The sequence below is a fragment of the Sapajus apella genome, unplaced genomic scaffold (genome assembly GCF_009761245.1).
Source record: "Sapajus apella isolate SASKATOON/1434 unplaced genomic scaffold, GSC_monkey_1.0 scaffold35, whole genome shotgun sequence".
Taxonomy (NCBI): Eukaryota; Metazoa; Chordata; class Mammalia; order Primates; family Cebidae; genus Sapajus; species Sapajus apella.
The window spans coordinates 21,357,376-21,384,711 of NW_022436975.1; the positions used below are offsets into that span (position 1 = coordinate 21,357,376).

At 36.0% G+C, this 27,336-nt stretch overlaps 1 protein-coding gene across 2 annotated transcripts in view; it reads left to right on the plus strand.

Moving 5' to 3' along the window:
* XKR9 (XK related 9) overlaps positions 1-27,336 on the plus strand; it is a 61,344-nt gene that overhangs the window by 29,333 nt on the left and 4,675 nt on the right. For both annotated transcript variants that reach the window (XM_032296316.1, XM_032296315.1), the window contains one exon: positions 6,228-6,448. In XM_032296316.1, coding sequence (XP_032152207.1) covers positions 6,228-6,448 — 221 coding nt within the window. The remainder of the gene's footprint in view (positions 1-6,227; positions 6,449-27,336) is intronic.

Genomic DNA, 27,336 nt, shown 5'->3' on the forward strand with positions numbered 1-27,336 from the left:
AAAAATATAGTCTGGCCGCATTTTAGTAGAGCAGCTGTATTGTACTGGGGGTCCACTTCAGCCCCCAGCCACCTCAGACACTCTGAAGCCCAAAGTTGTAATGACTAAGTCGTCCAAACAGAAAAGATGGTGGCCTTCAACTCCCTCTGGGAGCGCCATCCCAGGGGGAATTCAGATCTCTGCTGGCTGGAAAGCTTGGATGGGGGTGGCTGGAGGCCCTGGTTGGGAGGTCCTGCCCGGTGGAAAAGAATGGGATCAGGTACCTGCTTAAAGCAGTAGTCTGGACTGTTTTGGTAGAGTGGCTGTGCTGTGCTGTGCTGTGGGAATTCCTTCTACCTTGGGTGGACTCAGACTCTCCAAAGCCTGAAGGCTAGAATGGCTCAGGTGCCTGAATAGCAAAGATGGCAGCCCACCCCTCCTCCCAGGAGCGCCTTCTTAGGGAGGTGCAATGGGCTGGTGCTGTTCAGCCCCCTAGATTCAGCCTCTTTTCTAGGGGTATGTACAGGTCTAACCTCCTACTTTACCAAAGCTGCAGCTACTTTTGCTGGAAAGCCGAAATATCTAAGTCTCCAGGGTCTCCATGGATGCCTGAATGACTGCTCTGCTGAGACTCTATGTCGCTCTTTCTGTCAGACTAAAGACTGAAGGCCCTGGTGGAGTGGGTTCACAAGATCTCATGACCTGAGTGAGTGTTGCAAATACCTGTGGGAGAAGCATGGTTTCTCCAGGTTGCCCATTCACTCACTGCTTCCTTAGGTTGTGGAGAATCCCCTGGCTCTGTGTTGTTCCCAGGTGGCTGTTGTCCTACCTTGTTTTTCTGTGTTCTCTGGGTCAGGTTGTTTCCTTGATTAATTCCAATGTGAGTACCTGAATGTTTAAGTTGAAGGTGTATTTACTCACCCCTTCTGTTTCTCTTTGTGAGAATGAGGCACACTAGCTGCTTCCAGTCAATCATCTTGGCCACTTCACAACCTCACCCTTTTCCTTTCTCTTTGTATATTTTTAGTTCAGGAAGTGGCAGAATACTAAGATAGTGAGAAATAAGCAAAAATTAGAACCGTTTATTAAAATGGGCCAAATTTACCAAAGGTTTGTCCAGGTTTAGTATTGAAAAACCTGAGATTTGCTGAATTTGGGATTTCTCTAAGGAATAGAAAAATTGAAATCATGTTGGTAGATGAAAGACAAGGAATATCAACATGAATTACTTATTAGTTATGTGTGCCTGTTGCTACTATGTGTGCTATTACTGCTCAGGGGTCTGTGGAGTAGAATGTTTCATTTTCCAGAATATAAATTAAATGACAGTTTTGCATTTCAATTTGATGTGTGATTTGTGATTAAAACCTTTCTTTGCCAAAGCAGAGTTTTCTTTTGATAGCAATATGAAAGGCATTTGAATTATTTAAAATATGGAAATGACTTTTGTTCTTTTTAATACACATTAAAAAGTTTAAATTATATTAAAAACTTCCTCCCACAGATTCTTAGGCCCTTCTATGGAGTTAAATGTGTATTAAATAGTTAAACTTTCTTTCTTACCTATTTTTCATTTTAAAACTCCTTAGAGAGAGGTCATGTAGTCATGTTCAAATTTATTAGGGTTCTATATTTATAAAACCTTAGGATAAATTTTACCTCAATCTCCAAATCTTTGGGGTTTTAAAAAACATGTTGGTTATTGATTTCTCACTTAAATTTATTATAACAACATATTTCATAGGATTACAGTCTTTTTTTTATCATGAGTATTTTTAAAAAATTTTTTATTTTTTAAAGAAAGAAAGAAAAAGAAAGAAAAAAAAAGAAAGAGAGAAAGTAAGAAAAAAAAGAAAGAGAGAAAGAAAGAGGAAGAGAAAGAGGGAGGATTACAGTCTTTTTACATTTATTAAGACTTGTTTTTATAGCCCAGCATGTAGTCTAACTTCGTGACTATTTCATATGCATTTTAAAAGAATTTCTAATTTTTAGTTATTGAATGTAATGTTCTATAAATATTAATTAGATCAACTAGGCAGATAATGCTAAATTATCTATATTCTTAGTGATTTTTTTAAGATCTCCTTTTCCTTTCAATTACTGAGAGTCAGGTGATAAAATTCTCAACCGAGAATGTGGATTTATCTTTTTCTCCCTTTACCTTTGACAGTTTTTGCTTTGTGTATCTTAAAGTTCTGTTATTAGGTGCATACAGATTTAAAAATGCTATGTATTAACGATGAATTTATTCTTATATTATTATGACATGATAATTATCTTTATCTCTGGTAGTATTCCTTGAGTTGAAGTCTATTTTGTTTGGGATATTGATATAGCCATATCAGGTTTTTATTTGGTGATTTCCTTTCGAACTATCTGAGTATTTATGTTTAAAGAGAGTCTCTTGCAAATCACATTAAGTTATATCTTGCTTTTTAAAAATCCAGTTTGATAATCTCTTTTAATTGGAGTGCTTAATCCACTTACATTTAGTGTAATTATTGATATGGTTGTTTTCTGGCTTTTGTTGTTTCTGATGAGAAGTCAGCCAACATTCTCATTGTTTCCCTGTGAGGAATATGTCTTTTTTTTCCTCTATTTTTCATGCTTTCTTTTTATATTTGATTTTCAGCAATTTGAGTAAGATGTGCCTGTGTATGATGTTTTGGGTATTTATTTTGCTTGGATTCATTGAGCTTTTTGAGTCTATATTACTGGTTTTGATAAAATGTAGCAAATGTTTTGTGTTAATATTTTGTTAAAGATTTTTTAATGCCCCCTCTCTTTTCTTCTAGGGCTTTAATTTTACCTGTTATTGCTGTTCTGTTCATTTTGTTCTCCTAAATTTTTCCTCTATGTGCTTTAGTTTGGGTGATTTCTGTTGATCCTTAATCTTAGTCTAGTGAGGTCTTAAGGCTCTTGAGTGTTAGTCTAGTGAGGCGGCTATAACAGGTTTTAGACGACAAAAATTTATTTCTCAGTTCTGGCGGCTGGGAAATCCAAGAGCAAGGTGCTGGAAGATTTGGTGTTTGGTGAAGATCTGATTTCTGGTTCATAGGTGGTACCTTCTCATGGTGTTCTCACATGGTGGATGGGCAGGGCAGCTCTCTAGGGCCTCTTTTATAAGTGTACTAATGCCATTCATTTTATCATTTTCCAAAGGCTTTCCACCTGAACATCACATTGGGGATTAGGTTTCAGCATATGAATTTTGGGGCAACACAGACATTTGATCTATTGTACCTGTCTTCATGTTCACCAGTCTTACTTTTGTTGCTCTTTTCTGCCTTGTTTTCTTTTATGTTTTGTCTGGAATTTATATTTGTAATCAGTAGGGGAATTAGGCTGATACGATGTAATTCATCATTATTGGAAGCTGTTTGTTTAAATTTCAAATAAAAGAAGACATAGAGATAAAAATATGGGAATACACTATGTTAAGAAAGCCCTCTCTATTTTTTTTTGGCCTATTTATTTGTTTCATAGAAGTGAAAGAGTGTCCTATTGGTTAAAAAATCATATCCCCTTTTCTATGAAATACCCTTAGATAAGCAGAACTTAGTGTAGATTTGCCATTAATTGTTGCAGAATTAGAAAATATTTCTACCTAAAGACACATGAAATGTGAATGTTTACATTTGTAAGCAGCACTATCTGTTTTGTTTTTAACAGATACTTAACATGTGCCAGGTCCTGGTCTAAGCCTTTTACAAATATTAACTCATTTAATTCTCATATCAACCCTGTGAGGGAGGTATGTTGACTAGCCCTATTTACCGGATGAGGAAACTGAAGCACAGAGAGATTAAACAAGGAAGTAGTGGAGCCAGAATTTGAACCAGGGCATTCTGACATTATTAGAGTCTGCATTCTTAATTACTTTGCTCTGCTACCTCTCTCAATTCTGCTGTGTGTAATAATTATGCTCTAGGTATGTATCTGTTTATACTTGCGAATTTCTCAAGCTTTTTAATGGTATCTACCCTACTGGATTATAAACCACTTCAAGAATAGGAATCACTTACGTTCTACTATGCCAGATACTCAGAAAAGCCTAAAACATGACTTTTCTTATAAATCTTGCTTATAAATCCTAGGCATTGTTAATCACTTTTTTCTTCAGTATGTTCACAGCTCAACATTTGCCTTTCTAATGAATGACTATTTTTTTTTTCTGTGTTATACTGCAGCTAGTAGTTTACAGGCTTGACCTTTCCATTGGGTTGTAAGGTCATTGAGGGTAGAGAGCATGCCTTCATCATTTTTGTTGACATTCTTCCCTACCCTGGCATCTAGCCCACATTGAGTATAATAGATCATGTTAATCCAGAACTGTTATGGTAAAAATATGCTTCTTTTTGCCAGATGAAGAATCCTTGCGTATGTATATATTTATCATTTACAATGGAAAAATCTTACATTTGTGTTTTACTTTCAGCTTTCCAAAGTCCTTTCATAGCTACAGTCTGTTTATCTTATGGAAAAAAAATGTCATGAGCTTTCATTTATTACTTCAGTAAATATTTCTTGAACACCTATTATGTGCCAGATACTGTTCCAGTTGCTTAGGATATAGTAATGAACAAAATAAATCTGTCCTTTCATGTAGATTACATTCTTGTGAGAAGGTAAAGATAATAAACCAAAATAAATAATGTGTCAGGTAGTGATAATACTTTATCAATAATAACTTTGAAGAAAAATAATATGGGGTAAAGAGATAGAATATGATAGAGAGTAGTACTTTAGATAGTATGGTCTGGAAGGTGTCTATAAGTAATATTTGAGTAGAGACGTGAGTGAAGTTAAGGAGCAAACTGAAAATGTTTGGAATTTAGAAGAGTTCCAAACAGAGGGATTAACAAGGACAAAGGCCTTTAAATTGAGAAAAACAGCAAAGAGGCCATACTGGAAGTATGAGAGAGATGAGATGGAAAGGTAGTTGTTGTGGTTGCATGTGTGGGTGGTAGATCGTGGAGGGCCTTGTAACATATGGTAAGGACTTCGGATTTCATTCTAAGTTTGATAGAAATCACTGGAACATTTTCTACCCCAATGAGGAGTGACACCTGAATTATGTTTAAAATGTTTAATTTGAATTCTGTGTAGGGAATAGGTTATATGGGAGCAAGAGTAGAATCAGAGTGGCCAATTATGAGACTGTTGAAATAATCCAGGGTAGAGAGTTGGCCGCTTAAACAGGGGTGGTAGCAGTGGAAGTGGTAAGAATTGTTTAGATTATGGATATATTTGAAGTTAGAAACAACAGCCAAGCGAACTTGCTGAGGAATTTTTATAGGACATGAAAAAAGAGGAGTTGGAATTATTCCTACATTTTTGGTCTGAGCAATATAGTTGAGTGTTATTACCATTTACTGAAATGGGAAACATTGGCAGAAGGAACAGGTTGAAACAGTGCATATATCACTGCCTTTATTTTTTTTATGTGGAAACTGAGACATAGATGAAGAATTTTGGTAAGCTTTGGGGTAGAATCCTGGTTGCCTTTTTGCTAGCTTCTGATTTCTTCTAAATAAATGTTTCAATTTTTTTTTTGTTATTGATTTTATCTATAGAATGATAATTTGTGTTCACTTTAAAATTCTTTCAGAAGAAGAGCCTGAGCAGGGTTATTTCAAGAGTCTTTAAGGTTTTATATATTTTCCGGGATGGTAATGGTCAAAGAGCCTAGCACCTTGTAGGTATTGAGTAATTGAATCTTTCTAAAGGAAGATTCAATCTCATCTTCAACCTTGTCATTCTCTTAAGGGAATATATCTGTGTTGTAGTTCAGAACAATTGCATGAATGGAAAATTGCAGTTTATCTTTCAGAAAGTAGTGGTTAAGACTAGAAATTATAAGATTTGGGTTTGGACCCTGTGTCTGCCCCTTACTATCTGTGTAACTTTCAGCAAATCACTTTATCTTTCTCAGCTTTAGTTTTACCATTTGTGAAATGGAATGATATCTCCTTAACTCACGTAATTATTGCAAAGATGAAATGAGTTTATATATACTTAATAGACCTAGTACGCAAATGGCACATCAAATATATAATAAAAGTTTACAGGGTCTCAATCTCCAAAAAGCCACTGTGAGATGTTTATAAAAAATTCTGTAATAGAGAGAGTTTGTGGAAAAATTGTATACTTAAAACACATATTCCTTTTTCCAAATATTATGTGTATTAACATATATGTTACAAAGAATATAAGCCTAAAGAGAAATGTTTATGTTTACTTTATAGGTATTGGTTTGCCTTGAAAAGGGGTTACCATGCAGCTTTCAAATATGACAGCAATACTAGTAACTTCATGGAAGAACAAATTGATCTACATAAAGAAGTTATAGATAGAGTGACTGATTTGAGCATGCTCAGACTATTTGAGACCTACCTGGAAGGCTGCCCACAACTTATTCTTCAGCTCTACGTCCTTCTGCAGCATGGACAAGCAAATTTCAGTCAGTGTAAGTTTTTCTTAACACCTTGTGTTAGATGGATGCTACTAAGACCTTATATCAACTATATAAATCTTTGGCGGCCTTTAAAAATTTTTAATACCTTAAAAATTATTTATTCTTTTGAAAAGGAAGTACAGTAACATGGTTCAAATATCAAAAAAATATTTAAAGATATACTGTCTTCATCTGCCCAGAGAGAAAACTACTGTCAGTTATTTGATGATTTTTTCAGAGAATTTTTTAAAAGCATATGTTCTTTTTTTTTCTTTTTTCTTTAACACAAATGGTAACATAAAATAAAAACTGTATTTGCTTTTTGTGCCTCGTAGTATATCTTGGAGATCTGTTCATATTAGTACAGAAAAAGTTCCCACATTCATTTTTATTATCTGCATAGTATTGCAAATTATGAATGTACCATAATTTATTTAACAAGCTTCCTATTTATGTTAATTTCAGTTGTTTCTTAAATTTAACCATTGAAAATGCTGCAATGAGTAATCTTAATGCATATATACGTTTGCATGTACAAAGTATATCCATTGGGTAAATTCCCAGAAGTGGAATTACTGGGTAAAAGTGTAAATGCTATAAAACTAATGAAAGTTTTGCAAGTTGGCCAATGTGTTTGTTGTTTTATAGTAGATTTACTCATTAAAAGTTTATTTCCATCTTCCTTTTTGAAAATCCTGTTATATGTATTTAACTTGAGATGTTAAAAAACTCTTTATTTGAAATAACAGTCCCAAACTGAATTAATGACTGGGGTTCCATTTCATCTCAAATTCATTTCATGGGGTAAGATTGTTATCTTCCCTTGGAGTTCTTGCTGTCCTAGACTCACATGTGATATCAGTTAAACAGTATCTCTATTTCCATTTTCCTGTAAACCTCTAGAACATAGCTCCTTCTAATATTTTTACCTTTACTTTGATTGTTAGTAAGATCCAAAAATGATTGTGCATATGAGATTTTTATTGCGTATGAGATCTCGTTTTTGTGTTGCAAATAATTCCTGGATTGGGTTTTATATGATACAGAACACTTAACAGTTCTGTATTCTATAGTTTTGGTTAAAAGTTCAAAATTTAGACCTTACAGCCTGTATTATGGTAGATCTCATGATGATTCCAAGGGATACATAGCATCTGGACTACCCATGGGATCCAGTGATAGCTATCTTTATGATCAATCTTCATCTATATAGTTTTTTCCTGAAGTAGGAAATTGAGGTAAGTTATTTAAAAATAGCATAAAATGAGATATAATTCAATTGTCTAACAATAGAGGAATTGGTAAATAAATTATTGTAGACTATTAGTATGGAACATTATGTAGACACTAGAGTGTTTACAGAGAACTTTTAATGACACAAGGAAGCAATTATAAAGTAAAATGTAGGCAAAAAACAGTTTATAAAATTTTCTGTCAGTACATTTTTAAGGTTGCAAAGAAATTATTATATAGAAAAATATCTGGAAGAAAATATGCCAAAATGTTAAGTGTGTCTGATTCTGGGTGGAGGAATTATGAATGAATGTTTTCATTTTAAAAATACTTTTCTAGATTTCCAAATTTTCTATAGTAATTATGTACAAAATTGTTATATGAGTTCTGGAATTAAATCGGTGATAAAAAACCTACCAAACAGAAAAAACCTTGGACCAGATTCATAGCTGAATACTATTAGATGTATAAAAAAGAGCTGGTGTCAACTCTACTGAAATCATTCCAAAAAATTGAGGCAGGAATCCTCCCTAATTTATTCTCTGAGGTCAGCATCATTTTGATGCCAAAACCTGGCAGTGACACAAGAACAAAACAAATCCCCAGGCCAATATCCTTGATGAACATAGACACGAAAATCCTCAACAAAATACTAGCAAATCAAATCTAGCAGCACATCAAAAGGCTGATCTACCATAATCAAGTAGGCTTTATTTCTAGGATGTAAGATTTATTCAATGTACATAAATTAATAAATGTGATTCATAAATACAACTAAAAATAACCACATTATCATCTCAATAGACACAGAAAAGTTTTTTGATAATATTCAACATCTTTTTATGTTACAAATCCTCAACAAACAAGGCATCAAAGGATGCCCAGGAACATACCTAAAAATAATAGGAGCCATCTGTGACAAACCCATAGTCAACATCATACTGAGAATGGGCAAAAGCTGGAAGCATTCCTTTTGAGAACTGGAACAAGACAAGGATGCCCCTTCTCAGCACCCTTGCTCTGTATGGTGCTAGAAGTACTAGTCAGAGCAATCTAATAAGTAAAAGAAATAAAAGGCATTCAAATAGGAAGAGATGAAGTAAAACTATCCCTGTTTGCAGACAATATGATTCTATACTTAGAAAACCCTATGGTCTCTATCCAAAGGCTCCTAGAACTGATAAACAACTTCAGCAAAACTGGTATACAAGATTGATGTACAAAACAGTAGCATTTTTATACACCAGCCATGTCCAAGCTGAGAGCCAAATCAAGAATGCAATCCCATTTACAATAGCCACAAAAAAGAATAAAATAGCAAGGAATATAGCTAACCAGGGAGATGAAAAATGTCTAAAATGAGAATTACAAAATACTGTTAAAAGAAATCAATGATGACACAAACAAATGGAAAAACATTCCATGCTCATGGACAGCTTCGAAGAATCATTGTTAAAATGGCCATACTGTCTAAAGCAATGTACAGATTCAATGCTATTCCTATCAAATTATCGTACAGAATTGAAAAAAGATTCTAAAATTCATATGAAACAAAAAGGAGCCCAAATAACAAAAGCAATCCTAAGCAAAAAGAAAAAGCCTGGAGGCATCATACTACCTGACTTCAAACTATACTACAAGGCTCAGTTTTTGTACCACTATCAGCATGTAACCAAAACAGCAAGATAGTGGTACAAAACAGACCCATAGACCAATGGAACAGGTTAGAAGATTCAGAAATAAAGCCTCATACCTACAACCATCTGATCTTCGACAGAGTTGACAATAACAAGCAACAGGGAAAGGTCTCTCTATTCGATAAATGGTACTGGCATAACAAGCTAGCCATATTCAGAAGATTGAAACTGGACCCCTTCCTTTTACCATATACAAAAATCAACTTAAGATGGATTAAAGACTTACACATAAAACATAAAACTATAAAAACTCTAGAAGAAAATCTAGGAAATACCATTCTGGACACAGGCCTTGGCAAAGATCTCATGACAAAGACTACAAAAGCAATTGCAGGCTGGGCACGGTGGCTCACGCCTGTAATCACAGCACTTTGGGAGGCTCAGGCGGTGGATCATTTGAGGTCAGGAGTTTGAGACCAGCTTGGCCAACATGGTGAAACCCCATTTTATTAAGCATACAAAAAAATTTCTGGACATGGTGGCATGTGCCTGTAATCTCAGCTACTCTGGAGGCTGAGGCAGGAGAATTGCTTGAACCCAGGAGGCAGAGGTTGCAGTGAGCCAAGATTGTACCACCGTACTCCAGTCTGGGTGACAGAACAAGACTCTGTCTCAAACAACAACAACAACAAAAACAAATAAATGAAATCAAAAGCAATTGCAACAAAAACCAAAGTTGACAGGTATGACTTAACTAAAGAGCTTCTGCACAGCAAAAGAAACTATCAGCAGAGTAAACAACCAACCTACAGAATGGAAGAAAATATATGCAAGCTATGCATCTAGCAGAGGTCAAAATCTAGAAACTGCAAGGAACTTAAACAAATCAATAAGCAGAGAACAAACAATCTCATTAAAAATGGACAAAGGGCATGAACAGACACTTTTCAGAAAAAGACATACCTGCAACACAAGCATATGAAAAGCTCTATATCACTAATAATTAGAGAAATGCAAATCAGAACCACAATGAGATACCCTCTCACACAAATCAGAATGACTATTACTGAAAAGCCAAAAAATAACAGATGTAGGTGAGGTTGCAGAGAAAAGGGGACTCTTACACAAAGTGTTGGTGGGAATGCAAATTAGTTCAGCCATTGTGGAAAGCAGTTTAGAGATTTCTTAAAGAACTTAAAACAGAATTACCATTCAACACAGCAGCCTCATTACTGGGTATATACCCAAAGGAATATAATCGTTATACCACAGAAACAAATGCAGACGTTCATTGCAGCACTTTTCCTAGTAGCAAAGACATGGAATCAACCTACATGTCAATCGTGAACTGGATAAAGAAAACGTGCTATATATATACCATGGAATACTACATAGTCATAAAAAAGAATGAAATCACGTTCTTTGCAGCAACATGGATGCAGATGGAGGCCACTCTCCTAAGTGAATTAGTGCGGGAACAGAAAACCAAATACCACATGTTCTCACTTATGAGAAGGGGCTAAACATTGAGTACACATGAAGACAAAGAGGGAAAAAATAGACTCTGGGGCTTACTTCAGGATGGAGAGTGGGAAGAGGGTGAGGATATAAAACTATGTATTGGACACTAGGCTCACTACCTGGATGTGGAAATTGTTTGTACACCAAACCCCAGTGATACATAGTTTACCCATGTAACAAACCTGCACATGTACCCTTGAAACTTAAATGTTGGAAGAAAAAAAATCAGATTAAATATAGTAGTACCTCAGAAGACTGAACATATTATTTTATTTCTGCTCCTCCTAAAATCATACTTTTATTTCTGTTCCTTCTAAAATCACAGTAAAAGAGTAAAAACAACGTTAGTACATAATGACAGAGATTGCAGAGTAGAATAGCAGATTAGAAATATCAATAAATGTTTAGGAGATGGAAAGCAGATGGAAAACCTAGGTTATTTGAATCAACCCTTCCAGTGAGAGGGTAAATTATTCACCTCTTCCACTGAAAATATCTGAAAATATTGGTTAAAATATCTTTAAAAATCTTTCTAAAACATAACACCTGAAACTATAGCCCACGTTATGCATGACAGTGGGAATGCAGCATCGTTAAGTGGGACTCTGAAGGCAGCTATGCCCTGAGGGTTTTACTGAACTTTATAAACAAGAAATTCAAGTTTGATGACTTTTCAGGGTACAGAAGACACAGACAAAAGTCAGGGTCCTCACAACCTTGGTGAGGAACCTCTTTTCTAGTAAATTATAATCCGTAAAACTCGGACTCCAAAAGGTACCTTTCTTAGGGTAAAAGTAAAGTTACCTACCTGACTTCTGACTTCAAAGAGTTTGCAAGTAATAGTGTGTTGGTGCTGAGAAGAGCAGAGAAATATGTCCTTGCGAAGGTGTACATTTTTGCAGTCAAAATTTACAACTGTTGACTAGTTCAAAAAACAAACAAAATAACTCCCCCTGCAAAACAAAGAAACAAAAACTCTAATGAAAGACAAGCCATGAATATAGTTTAGAGTGATTCTAGACTGATGGGACTCCTACGTGTCTGGCAGAAACAAGAATAAATCCTCCCTGGAAGAATTCACCTTTTCCTAGGCCTCAAATAATTTTTACAAATATTTTTAATGGGAAACAAAAGTTTGACAGTAGTTTATAGCACCAAAAAAAAAAACTAAGGTATCATGAAAAAGAACCAGAGGGAATAGAAAAAAATCATTAAGACTTCATTCAACTTTTGGAAATTGCCAGATGCAAAGTATAAAAGAAATATCTGATTATGTTTAAAGAACTAAATGAAGAACTTGAAAATATGGAACAAAAAACTATTTAAAATGAGCTTATATTTGAGAAAGAAATAAGTAGGACTTATCGAAATTGAAAATTCAAGAATTGAAAGGAACAACTTAGCAGATTAGACAGAACTAAATAGACTATGAATCAATTACTGCTAGGTCAGAAGAAATTATCTAGATTGTAGTTTAGAGAGAAAGAGTTAGAAAATATGAAAGAAATATTAAGAGACATGAGAGTTAGGTTGAGAATATCTAATATACATCTGAATGAGTCCCCAAAGCAGAGAAGAGAAAGAAGAGAAGAGAAAAATGGAGCAGAAGCAATATTTGAAAAGTTAGTCACTCAAATTTCAGAACTGATGAGAGACACCTACCCATAGATTCAATAAGCCCATCATCTTACAAGCATACTCAGCAGAAAGAAATTCAGACCATAGCATATCATCACCAGAGGAAATTCCAAAGAGTATACTTCAGACAGAATGGAAGTGTTCTGAGGTACAAGAAGAAATAAAGAGCAAAGAAAATAGTAAATATATGGGTGATTCTAAATGAATAAATGGATATTGAATATTCTAAATGAATATTGACTATAAAACAAAATGCTATGTCGTTAAGAAAAAGAAGAAGAATACAAGACAATGATAACGTGTAAATAAGGTAGAGAATAAGTAGAGTTAAAAAATTTTAAAACTTCTTATACAGTCTAGGAGAAAGGTAAAGCAAAGTTGGATGTGGAGTTTTTAAGATGTAAATAAAAAAAATTAGACACCATTTAAGAAAAATAACATATTATGAAAAAAATTAGGTATTGTGTGTGTTTGCTTGGGCTGCCATACAAAGTACTACAGACTGAGTAGCTTAAACAATAGAACTTTATATTCTTACAGTTCTAGAGACTAGATGTCCAAGATCAACATGCCAGTAGGGTTGGTTTCTGGTGAAGCCTCTCTTCTTGGGTTGCAGACAGCTGCTTCTTTGCTGGATACTTACATGGCCTTTCCTCTGTTCACACGTAATGGTAGGTAGGGATGAGTGAAGAGGAGGGAGAAGAAGAGGAGGGGAGAGAGATTTCTAATGTCTCTCTTCTTATAGGGGCACTAGTGCTAATGGATTAGGGGCTCACAATTATAACCTTATATATTTAACTTTCATTACCTCCTTATAGGCTGTGTCTCAAAATACACTCACATTGGGGGTTACGGCCTCAATGTATGAAACTTGGGGTTATACAGTACAGTCCATAAAAGATACTAATGTAAATATTTATTTAAAACAAGAAAATAAGTTCCAGCAAAATACAGATATAAGAAAGCTGATACCTACTACAAATTTCACAAAAGAAAGAAAAATAATATATTTTTATTATTTTAATACTCTTTAAATTTGTGGCTTTGTAATTTCTGGCTCTAGATTTGATAATTTTATAATACAATTTTCATAGAATAGAAAAATAATTCAATCTTTAGCATAGTTGATTGAAATTTGGTTTTTATTTTAATTTAGAAAAGCTTTTGTCAACATAACTTATTGGTAATATTATATATTTTTGATTATTGTCAAATTTTGGAACACCTCTATCAGTTTCTTTAATAATGTGCCATAGGATTTTTTGGTATTTCAATATTTTTTTTTTGATGAAGTGACTAATTTTAGCTAGTGTTTGCACTGACATCACTAGTTTATTGCTGAGGTCTTATTTAGTGAACATGGGAGTTCTCTGTTTTTGTCACTGATGTCAGTACTTAATGCCAAATCAGAAATAAATTAATAAATATCTCTGAATTAATAAGTAAAGAATTAATAAGAATAACGTGATTGGACAAGGTCATTTTAGACTGAGGAAAAAGCATAACAAAGGCATAGTTTGACAATGGCACAACATTTAGTTTGAATAGAGTGTAATGTACAGGTTAGGGCAGCAATATGATAGAAAAAATATGTTAGAAGCAGATAGGAAAGTGGGAAATGGACAAAAACGTCAAATAATAGTTAGATGAGAATAGACTATTGTGCCCTCACATTAGGAATCAAAGGCCCGTTGACATCTGAAAGGCAATATAGTGAAATGTTAAGATCAGGTGAACTGCCTGAGAATCCTAGCTCTACCACTTACTAATCTTACTTATTTAAACAAATCATGTAAACATGCCCCCTATGCTTAAACCAAATGTAGTCTCAACTTAGTTTCCCTTAGCCACATCCCCCAAATGCCCACAGCCACTTGAATATACTCAGGAAAAATGTGAGAGGAAGTAACCAAGATTAGAAAGAAATAGGGAATTTAATTAACTGCAATTAAAATGTCTTATTTTTGCAAATTTTGTAAAAATATGTGACAAGCTGAGCAGGTAGGGCTTTGCTAGGCTTGGAAGGAGACTGGTCAAGTGTGAGTTCCTGAAATTTAAGCTTCACTATCTTAATGATATATTCATCTTTGAGGTAACAATATTGATTAGCCTTAGACTTTGATATGCTTAATATTCATGCTATGATTTCTAGAGAAACCACCAAAGAATAAAAACAGGGCATATTACTAAAGGATATGGGTTATTAGATTGAAAGAGCAAATAAAAATAGCTCACATCAAGCATAGCATTATACCATTTCAGAGAAGCGAAGAAAGATGATTCTAGAAGATTTGAGAGGAAAAGAGTCACTTACTAAAGATAGAAAAACTGAATTCCATTGAAATTTTTAACCATAACAGTGAAATTAAAACATAATCAAACAGTAACTTTAAGGATTCAAGGAGAACATTTTTTGATTTTGAATTCTATTTCTAGCAAAACTGTGTATCAAGTATGGGGGTAAAATTAAGACATTTTGAGACATACAAGGTCTCAAAAAATTTTGCTTCTGAGAAATTTTTCTCAGGAAGGCCTGGCAAAAGTTTAATCAAAACATGAGAGTAAACCAAGAAAGACGATAGGAGAACCAAGAAACAGGAAAGCAACATCGAAGAGAGGTGAAGGGAAGTTGTGGGAAGACTGGAAGCAAGACTGAAGAACAACTGGCTTACAGTGGGAGGATGGTATTCTAAAAAACCAGAAAGAAAAAGAACTAATATATGCATATAGAGGAGTTTTATTAATTAATTTGAAGACATTGCTAAGAAATAATTATAGGGTTATGAAACAAGGCAATTGTTAACTCCAGGAATAATGACACATTTTAAAAGAAAGGAAATATGGAGTGCTTTTTTTCCTTGTTTTTTTTTTTTCTTTTTTTCGTTGAATTTTTTTTTTAAAGTAAGCAATAAAAACACTGTACTTATATAGTTATAATAAGGTGAATTGGTTTATTCTCATGCTGCTATAAAGAACTGCCTGAGACTGGGTAACTTCTAAAGAAAAGAGGTTTAATTGTTTTCCAGGGCTATGGCAGGGGTCCTCAGGAAACTTAAAAACATGGTGATGAGGAAGCAAACACATTCTCCTTCACATGGTGACAGGGAGAAGAATGAGAGCCAAATGAAGGGGAAGCCCGTTATAAAATCATCACATCTTGTGAGAACTTACTATCATGAGAATAGCATGGGGGAAACTGCCTCCCTGATTCAGTCACCTGTGCTGTGTCCCTTGCATGACATGTAGGACTTATAGGATTATAATTCAAGATGAAATTTGGGTGGGGACACAAAACCAAACCATATCATTCCTCTCCTGACCCCTCCCAAATCTCATGTCCTCACATTTCTGGGCAAGATGTGTTAAGCTCATGTAGAGCCTTAGAGTAAATGGTGAATGAGTTTTTGTTTTGTGCCTGGCACATAGTAGGTCCTCAGTGTTTTTCAAAATAAATTAAAGGAATGGATTTTAAGAGTAAACATAAACTTTATAATGTCTTATATAAATATGGCAAAGAAAGACACTGTGAGATGAAAAAAACAACACATAATATTAAATTGGTGAAGGAGAAAAAGGAAAGTATGAGGAGAAAGGAAAACTCATCATTCAACAAGACCACAAGCTTTTAAAACATATCAGAAGTCTCTTTCATTCCCTTCAGGGAAAAAAAATTGAAAAGGAAAAGAAAAAATAAGTTATAAATTTATATAAAAGAATGAAGATATTTTACCTAAAGAATACAAAAGGATGAAAATCAACAAAGGTAATTCATCACATCAGCAGGTTAAGAAGAAAAACCATAGAGTATATTAACAGATGCAGAGAAAGCATTTGACCAAACCTAACATCCATTTGCGATTAAAGACTCTCAGCAAACTAAGAATAGAGGGGAATTTCTTCAACTTGGTAAAAAATAAAAAAGGAAATTAACAAACCAGAAACCAAACATTTTAAGAATGCAGAGGAGAAAAATAAGTTGCTACTCATCTAAAAATTTGCTAAAAAAAAAGTACAGTAGAGGAAAAATAGATTAAGGAAAAGAATAAGGAAGTAAAAGACAACAGAAATAAGCTATCTTCAGTATCTAAAATGGAAAAAAAGAGTTAGACATCAGAAACCACCCAGGCACTGTCGTATTCTCCCAGACCACTTTTAACCATTCTGTGAAGAAAGCCAATGATAGCTTGATGGGAATAACATTGAATCTGTAAATTACTTTGGGCAGTATGGCTTTTTACATATTGATTCTTCCTATCCATGAGCTTGGAATTTTTTTTTTCCCATTTGTGTTCTCTTATTTCCTTGAGCAGTGGCTTGTAGTTCTTTTTGAAGAGGTCCTTTAAGTCCCTTGTAAATTGAATTTTTAGGTATTTTATTATCTTTGTAGCAATTGTGAATGAGAGTTAACTCGTGATTGGGCTCTCTGTTCATCTGTTGTTGGTGTATAGGAACGCTTGTGATTTTTGCACATTGATTTTGTATCCTGAGACTTTGCCGAATTTGCTTATCAGCTTAAGGAGATTTTGGTGAGACGATGGGTTTTTCTAAATATACAATCATGTCATCTGCAAACAAAGGCAATTTGATTTCCTCTCTTCCTATTTGAATACCCTTTATTTCTTTCTCTTACCTGAGAACTTCCAATACTATGTTGAATAGGAGCAGTGAGAGAGGGCATCCTTGTCTTGCAAAGGGAATGCATATAGCTTTTGGCCATTCCATGTGATACTGGCTTTGATTTTGTTGTAAATGGCTCTTATTATCTAGTTTACTGAGTATTTTTAGCATGAAGGAGTGTTAAATTTTATTGAAGGTCTTTTCTACATCTATTGAGATAATCATGTGGTTTTTGTCATTGGTTCGGTTTAAGTGATGTATTATGTTTCTTGATTTGCATATGTTAACCTAGCCTTGCATCCCAGGGATGAAGCTGACTTGATCATGGTGAATAAACTTCTTGATGTGCTGCTGGATTCTGTTTGCCAGTATTTTATTGAGGATTTTTGCATTGATGTTCATTAGGGATATTGGCCTGAAATTTTTTTCTTCTTGTTGTGTCTCTGCCAGGTTTTGATGTCAGGATGTTGCTGGTCTCATAAAATGAGTTAGGGAGGAGTCGCTCTTTTTCTATTGCTTGGCATAGTTTCAGAAGAAATGGTACCAGCTCCTCTTTGTACCTCTGGTAGAATTCATCTGTGCATCTGTCTGATCCTGGGCTTTTTTTTTTTTTGGTTGATAGGCTATTAATTACTGCCTCAGTTTCAGAACTTGTTATTGGTCTATTCAGGGATGTGACTTCTTCATTGTTTAGTCTTGGGAGGGTATACGTATTTATCCATGTTTTTTTTTAGAGTTTCTAGTTTATTTGTGTAGAGGCATTCACAGTATTCTCTGAGGGCAGGTTGTATTTCTGTGGGATCAATGGTGATCTCCCCTTTATCGTTTTTATTGTGTCTATTTGATTCTTCTCTCCTTTTTATAAATTAGTCTTGTTAGCAGTCTATTTTGTTAATCCTTTTTTAAAAACCAGGGCTAATATCCAGAATCTACAAAAAGAAAAAACAAAATAATATCCAAGAAAAAACCAAACAAACCCATTCAAAAGTGGGCAAAGGATATGAACAGACACTTCCCAAAAGAAGACATATATGAGGCCAACAAACATGTGAAAAATGCTCATCATCATGGGTCATTAAAGAAATGCAAATCAAAACTACATTGAGATATCCTCTCCTGCCAGTTAGAATGGTGATCATTAAAAAATCTGGAGACAACAGATGCTGGAGAGGATGTGGAGAATAGGAACACTTTTACATTGTTGGTGGAAGTGTAAATTAGTTCAGCCATTGTGGAAGATAGTGTGGCGATTCCTCAAGGATCTAGAAATAGAAATTCCATTTGATCCAGCAATCCCATTACTGGGTATGTACCCAGGGAATTGTAAATCATTCAATTATAAAAAGACACATGCACACGTATGTTCATCGTGGCACTGTGTACAATAGCAAAGACCTGGAACCAATCTAAATGCCTATCAATGATAGACTGGACAAAGAAAATGTGGTACATATGCCCCATAGAATACTACACAACCATAAAAAATGATGAGTTCGTGTCCTTTGTAGGGACTTGGATGAATCTGGAAACCATCATTCTCAGCAGACTGATACAAGAACAGAAAACCAGACACCGCATGTTTTCACTCATAGGTGGGTGTTGAACAGTGAGAACAGGTGGACACAGGAAGAGGAGCATCACACACTGTAGTCAATTGGGGGTCTAAGGGAGGGACAGTAGGAGGTGGGAAGGGTGGGGAGGGATAACATGGGGAGAAATGCCGAATATAGATGTAGGGGGAGGGGAGGCAGCAAACCACCTTGTTGTGTATGTACCTATACAACAACCCTGCATGATCTGCACATGTACCCCAGAACCTAAAGTATAATTAAAAAGAGAAGAAAAAATAAAAAATAAAAAAAAGTCCAAAAAAAAAAAAAAGAAAAAGATTTATTGATTTTTTTGAAGGAGTTGTTGGGTCTCTATCTCCTTCAGTTCTGCTCTGATCTTAGTTACTTCTGCTAGTTTTTGAATTTGTTTGCTCTTTCTTCTCTAGTTCTTTTAATTGTGATGTTAGGGTGTTGATTTTAGATCTTTCTCGCTTTCTGATGTGAGCATTTAGGGCTATAAATTTCCTTCTAAACACTGCTTTAATTGTGCCTCAGAGATTCTGGTATGTTGTTCTGTGTCTGTTCTCATTGGTTTCAAAGAACTTGTTTATTTCTGTCTTTATTTTGCTATTTCCCAATAGTCATTTGGGAGCAGGTTGTTCAGTTTCTATGTAGTTGTGCAGTTTTGACTGAGTTTCTTAATCTTGAGTTCTAATTTGGTTGCACTGTGGTCTGAGAGACTGCTATGATTTCTGTTCTTTTGCATTTGCAGAGGAGCATTTTACTTTCAATTACATGGTCAATTTTAGAATAAGTGCTATGTAGTGCCGAGAAGAATGTATATCCTGTTGATTTGGGGTGGAGAGTTCTGTAGCTGTCTATTAGATCTGCTTGGTCCAGAGCTGAGTTCAAGTCCTGAATATCCTTGTCAATTTTCTGTTTCATTGATCTAATATTGACAATGGAGTGTTAAATTCTCCTACTATTATTGTGTGGAAGTCTAAGTCTCTTTTTAGGTCTCTAAGAACTTGCTTTATGAATCTGGTTGCTCTGTATTGGGTTCATACATGTTTAGGAGAGTTAGCTCTTCTTGTTGCATTGATCCCTTTACCATTATATAATGCCCTTTTTGGTTTCTTTAGATCTTTGTTGGTTTAAAGTCTGTTTTATTGGAGACTAGGATTGCAACTGCTGCTTTTTTTTTTTTTCTTTTCATTTGCTTGGTAAATCTTCTTTCATTCCTTTATTTTGAGCCTATGTGTGTCTTTGCATGTAAGATGAGTCTCCTGCATGCAGCACACCAATGGGTCTTGACTCTCTTGCCAATCTGTGTCTTTTAACTGGGGCATTTAGCCCATTTACATTTAATGTTAATGTTTTATGTGAATTTGATTTTTTTGTCATGATGCTAGCTGGCTATTTTGCACATTAGTTGTTGCAAATTCTTTATAGTGTTGTAGTTCTGTATATTTTGGTGTGTTTTTGCAGTGGCTGGTACCAGTTTTTTTCTTTTCATATTTAGTTCTTCCTTCAGAGCTCTTGTAAGTTACACCTGGTGATGACAAAATCCCTCAGCATTTGCTTGTGTGTAAAGGATTTTATTTTTCTTTTACTTATGAAACTTAGTTTGTCTGGATGTGTAATTTTGGGTTGAAAATTATTTTATTTAAAATGTTGAATATTGGCACCCAGTGTCTTCTAGCTTGTAGGGTTTCTGCAGAGAGATTTGCTGTTAGTCTGATGGGCTTCCCATTGTAGGTTATCTGGTCTTCCTCTCTGGCTGCCCTTAATATTTTTTCCTTTTTTCAACCTTGGAGAATCTGATGGTTATGTATATTGGGGTTGCTCTTCTTGAGGAGTATCTTAGTGGTGTTCCCTGTATTTCCTGAAGTTAATGTTGACCTTTCTTTCTAGGTTGGGGATGTTCTCCTGGATAATATCCTGAAGTGTGTTTTCCATTTTGCTTCCATTTTCTCCGTTACTTTCAGGTACATAAATCAGTCATATGTTTGGTCTTTTCACATAGTTCCATATTTCTTAGAGGCTTTGTTTGTACCTTTTCATTCTGTTTACTCTAATGTTGTCTTTATGCCTTATTTCATTAAGTTGACCTTCAACCTTTGATATTCTTTCTTCTGCTTGATTGATTTGGCTATTAATATTTGTGTTTGCTTCATGAAGTTTTCATGCTGTATTTATCAGCTCCATCAGGTCATTTATATTCATCTCTAAACTGGTTATTTTAGTTAGCAGTTTCTGTAACTTTTTTTTATCAGTGTTCTTAGCTAACCTGCATTGGGTTAAAATATGCTCCTTTAGCTCAGAGGAGTTTGTTGTTACCCATCTTCTGAAGCCTACTTCTGTCAATTTGTCAAACTCATTCTCCATCCAGTTTTGTGCCCTTGCTGGAGAGAAGTTGCAATCCTCTGGAGAAGAGGAGGCATTCTGGCTTTTGGAATTTTCAGCATTTTTGTGCTGGTGATTTCTCATCTTCATGTATTTATCTAACTTTGGTCTTTGATGCTGATGACCTTTGGATAGGGTTTTTATGTGGGTGTCCTTTTTATTGATGTTGATGTTATTGCTTTCTGTTTGTTAGTTTTTCTTTTAAAAGTCAGGCCCCTCTTCTGCAGATCTCCTGGAGTTTGCTGGAGGTCAATTTCAGACCCTATTTGCCTGGGTATCACCATGGGAGGCTGCAGAATAGCAAAGATTGCTGCCTGCTCCTTCTTCTGGAAGCTTTGTCCCCAAGGGGCACTGGCCTGATACCAGCCAGAGCTCTACTGTATGAAGTATCTGTCAACACCTGTTGGGGGTGCCTCCCAGTCAGGAGGTATGGGGGTCAGGGACCCACTTGATGAGGCAGTCTGTCCTTTGGCAGAGCTTGGGCATTATTCTGGGAGATCTGCTGCTCTCTTCAGAGCTGGCAGGCAGGAACATTTAAGTCTGCCAAAGTTGTGCCCACAACCATCTTTTCCCCCAGGTGTTCTGTACCAGGGAGATGGGAATTTTAGCCATAAGCCCCTGACTGGGGCTGCTGCCTTCTTTTCAGAGATGTCCTGCCCAATGAGAAGGAATATAGAGAGGCAGTCTGGCCACAGCTGCTTTGCCACACTGTGGTGAGTTCTGCTTTCTGAACTTCTGGGCTTCCTCAACACTGTCAGGGGGAAAACTGCCTACTGAAGCTTCAGTAATGGCACACACCCTCCCTGCACCAAGCTTGATCATCCAGATTGATTTCAAACTGCTATGCTGGCAGCGAGAGTTTTAAGCCAGTGGTTCTTATCTTGCTGGGCTCCCTGGGAGTGGGACCTACTGAGTGAGACCACTTGGCTCCCTGGCTTCAGTTTCCTTTCCAGGGTGTGAATGATTCTGTCTTGCTGGGGTTCCAGGTGCCACTGGGGTACCAAAAAAACTCCTGCAACTAGCTTGATATCTTCCCAAACAGCCACCCAGTTTTGTGCTTGAAACCCAAGGTCCTGGTGGTATAGGCACACAAGGGGATCTCCTGATCTGAGGGTTGCAAAAAACATAGGAAAATCATAGTATCTGAGCCTGATAGCACAGTCCCTCATGGCTTCCCTTGATTAGGGGAGGGAGATCCCTAGCCCCTTGCTCTTCCTGGGTGAGGCAACACCCCACCCTGCTTCTGCTTGCCCTCCATGGTCTGCACCCACTGTCTAACCAGTGCCAATGGGATGAACCAGGTACCTCAGTTGGAAATGCAGAAGTCACCCACTTTCTGCATTGGTCTTGTTGGGAGCCGCAGACTGGAGCTGTTTCTATTCGGCCATCTTATTCTGGGTTCTCTTTTTCTGAGTATCTTTAGAGCAGCACCCCAGTTCTGTTACCAATTTACTGTATTAGTATGTTCTCATGCTGCTATAAAGAACTGCATGAGATTGGGTAATTTATAATGAAAATAGGTTTAATTGACACATAGCTCTGCTGGGCTGGTAGGGGCCTCAGGAAACTTACAATCATGGTGGAAGAGGAAGAAGCACATCCTTCTATACATGGCAGCAGGAGCAAGAATGAGAGCCTAGTGAAGGCAGAGGTCCCTTATAAAATCATCAGATCTCATAAGAACTTACTATCATGAGAATAGCATGGGGGAAACTGCCCCCATGATTCAATTACCTCCCACCGGGACCCTCCCATGACACATGGGAATTATGGGATTACAATTCAAGATGAGATTTGGGTGGGGACACAAAGCCAAACCATATCATGAGGTAAACACCAAATATTGATTTACCAAAAATTGTGATGTTACTCTTTTGGGTCGATGGAGGAGGGAGAGGAAAGTGGAAGAAGTGTGTGTATATATATGTATGTGTTAAAAGTTTTTCTTTCCAAATAGGAAATCAATAAACAGTGTCTGAAATAAATTCAGCACAATATATATTTTATTTATAAATATGACAATAGATGTCAGGAGAAAAGCTAGAAGAGTTAATAGTGATTTCTTCTGGGGGTTAAAACTGAGGGGTGAGGAGAGGTAGAGCAAGGTACTGCCACTTTTCTTTCATACTCTCTAGAACTTTTTAACTTTTAAAGTATGAGAGGACTTAAAAAAGTTCATGGGCTGGGTGTGGTGGATCATGCCTGTAATCCCAGCACTTTGGGAGGCCAATGCAGGTGGATCACTTGAGGTCAGGAGTTCGAGACCAGCCTGGCCAACATGGCAAAACTGTCTCTACTGAAAATACAAACATTGGTTGAGTGTGGTGGTGGACACCTGTAATCCAAGCTTCAGGAGGCTAAGGCAGGAGAGTTACTTGAACCCAGGAGGTGAAGGCTGCAGCATCATTGCACTTCAGCCTGAGAGACACAGTGAGACTCCATCATAACAACAACAATGACAACAACAGAAAGTTCATTGAAAATGCATGTTATAAATACAACTACAAATGTATTTCACATTTTCTTTCTACCCAGATAAACTCAGTCTAACACATGTTCTGAGAATAATCTAATTTGAGGCACTAAGAAGGACAAGATAGCAATTTGAAAAGCGCCCCATCACTGCAACATGAATTCTTGTTAATATTAAAATTGAAGCAAGAACACACAGCAAATTTATGGTGAAGCTTCAGTGGAAGAATGGTGAAATCATTGATACTTTGTAAATAGTTTATGGGGACAATGCCCCAAATAAATCAGCAGGTTACAAGTGGATAACTTGTTTTAAGAATGGCTGAAACATTGTTCAATCCTTTGGTGGCAGATCATCCACGTCAATTCATTAAGAAAAATTAATTTTGTTTGCGACAGCATTGCAGAGGACTGAAAATTAACAGCAGAAACATTTATAGCCAACACTGTAGACATCTCACTTGGTTCAGCTCACACTGTTCTGAGTGAAAAATTACAGTTGAGCAAACTTCACTCAACTGAAAATGGGTGCCCAAACTGCACCCAGATTAGCTGCAGATAAGAAAGAGCATTCAATGAAAATTCAAAAAGATGGTATTAAGATCCTGAAGCATTTCTTCAAAGAACTGTAACAGGGATGAAACATGACTTTACCAATATGATTCTGAGGACAAATTGCAATCAAAGCAATGGCTACTAAGAGGTGGAAGTGGTCCAGTCAAAGCAAAAGTGGATTGGTCAAGAGGAAAGGTCCCAAAGAGTTTTTGGAATGCCCAAGACATTTAGCTTGTTGACTTTCTGGAGGGCCAAAGAACAATAACATCTGCATATTGTGAGTATTTTGAGAAAGTCAGCCAAAGCTTTAGCAGAAAAAAGCCCAAGAAAGCTTCACCAGAGTCCATCTCCATTATGGCAATGCTTCTGCTCCTCCTTTCATCAAAGGCAATTTTGTGAGAGTTTTGATGGAAAATCCTTAGACATTCACCTTAGAGTCTTGATTTGGCTTTTTCTGACTTTTTGTTTCCTTAAAAAATCTGTTAAAAGGCACCCATTTTTCTTAAGTTAATAATGCATTGACATGGTTAAATATCCAGGATCCTCAATTCTTTAGTGATGGACTCTGGCTGGTATCATGGTTTATAAAAATGTCTTGATCTTGATGGAGCTTATGTTAAAAAATAAAGTTTATATATATATTTTTTAGTTCCATTTTCCAGGAACTTTTGGAAGTCCCTTTGTATATATGTTAATTTGATAGAAATTAAAACTGATTGTAAAAAAGATATTGTGGGACAATTTAGGGGAAAATTTTATTTTAATTAAAATATTTTTGAATTAAAGAAGACAATATTTTTTCCAGGATACCAGAACTTTATTATTACTCAAATCAATCTCCTCCAGCATTTGGGATCAGGGTTTTTGTTGTTTTTTTTTTTTTTTGAGATGGAGTCTGCTCTGTCACCCAGGCTGGAGTGCAGTGGCATGATCTCAGCTCATTGCAACCTCCACCTCCCAGGTTCAAGCAATTCTTCTGCCTCAGCCTCTCAAGTAGCTGGGACTACAGGCACATGCCACCACATTTGGCTAATTTTTTAATTTTTAGTAGAGACAGGGTTTCACCATATTGACCAGGCTGGCCTTGAATTGTTGACCTTGTGATCCACCCACCTCGGCCTCCCAAAGTGCTGGGATTACAGGCATGAGCCACTGTGCCTGGCCTGGGGATCAGGGTTTTAAAGGACAATTTAGCAGGTGGAGGGAAGCTCGTGAGCTGGGAGTGCTGATTGGTCAGGTCAGTGATAACATCATAGGGAGTAGAGCTGTCTTCTTGTGCTGAGTCAGTTTCTGGGTATGGGGCTACAAGATCAGATGAGCCAGTTTATCAATCTGGATAGTATCAGCTGATCCATCAAGTGCAGGGTCTGCAAAATATCTCAAGCACTGATCTTAGGAGCAGTTCAGGGATGGTCAGCATCTTGTAGCCTTCAGCTGCATGATTCCTAAACCACAATTTCTAATCTTGTGGTGAATTTGTTAGTCCTACCAAGGCAGTCTCGTCCCCAGGCAAGAAAGAGGCTTGTTTTGGGAAAGGCCTATTATCTTTTAAACTGTAAACTACAAATTATGTTCTTCCCAAAGTTAGATCAACCTACACCCAGGAATGAACGAGCAGAGCTTGGAGGTTAGAAGCACGATGGAGTTGGTTAACTCAGATCCCTTTCACTGTCTCAGGTATAGTTTTGCAATGGCAGTTTCGGTCCCTCTCTTTAGGTTTTATAACCCTTAATCTTAAGGTGTTGGCTAACAAAGATGGAAAAAGGGCTGATTGATCATACTCACATAGGGTGGGCTGGGCTTCCAAGGCTTGCATGTTAAAGGCGATAGTATTGTCATCTATAGTTTTAGTACAGAATTTAAGGGAATAGCATGCTATAAGGTAAATGATGAGCTATAGGATAAGGAGTGCGATTCCTAGTTTTAAAAGTAAAAATCTGAAAGCATTATTTTGGCAACTTGTAGCCTACAAAGCTTTAGGATTTAGTCCAAACTGCAGGAAAAAAACCTCAAGAACAGCTAACAACAGGTGTACTATAGTGTTTTCTTTTGAAGCATAATTTTTCTCTCTCCAGTTCCCATTTTTCTTTAAAAAAATCATGATAGAGCTAATTTGTTTACAAAATGAACTTTAGTCTTATTGTAATTGGCCTCATTATTTGCATAAAGTACAGCAAGATTATTTTTCACATAGGCTTTTTAAAATTGGCTTTGGTGGAACTTTGTTCCATAAGGAATCTCAGATAAGATTTTTTTTTTTTTTTTTTTAAAGCTGAGCCCAGCCATGGGCTTGTACCTCACATACCTATGAGTTGAGAAAATTCCTCTCCTCTGAGGTCTCAAGATAACTTGGGATTCCTCGGTCTGTGAGAAAGTAACATTTTTTACTTACCACAGATCAGGAACCTTATATAGGGACTGTGTGGACAAGGTATGAGGCCAGATTTCCCAAGGGGCTCTTATTAGCTCTATGAGTCAACCTTGATTATTAAAGAAAATATACCATTCCAGTGAAAGTCTTGGTAAAATAACCAGTTTCTCCATTTGTGTCCTGTTACAAAAGAAAACAGATTCTAATTGCACTTATGCAAATAACTATACTGCCGTAAGTTGAGAATATTCACTAATAGTTTCCAAATTCTGGAGAAATTAGGTAGAGAAACAAATATGCTCCAAATTTTGTTTATAGGAGTATATTTTACTTAATTGTTAAAAGCTGTAAATAGCTCAAAAGTTTTCTTGGCTCTGGAAAACAAAAAGGATCAGCAATGTTTTATGCAAAAAAGTGAAAAAGAAAGATTACTTTAGTCTTCTAATAGTTCAGTTCCTTCAGTTAACTCTTGTTCTGCTTGATATTCATGAAAATTTCAGCTCTCTCTTGGAGTCTTGGAAGCTTTTCTCTTCATTCTAATGTCATAATTTCCAAAGTTATAAGAAACTTGCATTCAAGAGTACTTGTCAAAGTTTTATAACTAATTAGAAAACCACCGTTTAAACGGGATCAAAATAAGGTAACAATTGCCTATGGATGACAAAAAATTTTAGGGCAGCCATAGTTAAAGATACAATTGACAAGGAAATTTGTTACCTCTGTGGCACACAACAAGTTAACATAACAATTATAATTATTAATGATAACATACTAAGTCATATCAGAATTATAGGAGTTTCATATAATTTTGGAACATATACCAATAACACATTTATGCAAATATAGCCCAAAGAAAGCCAAGCACCATTTCAAATTTTACAGTGCTTTCTGTATGATTTT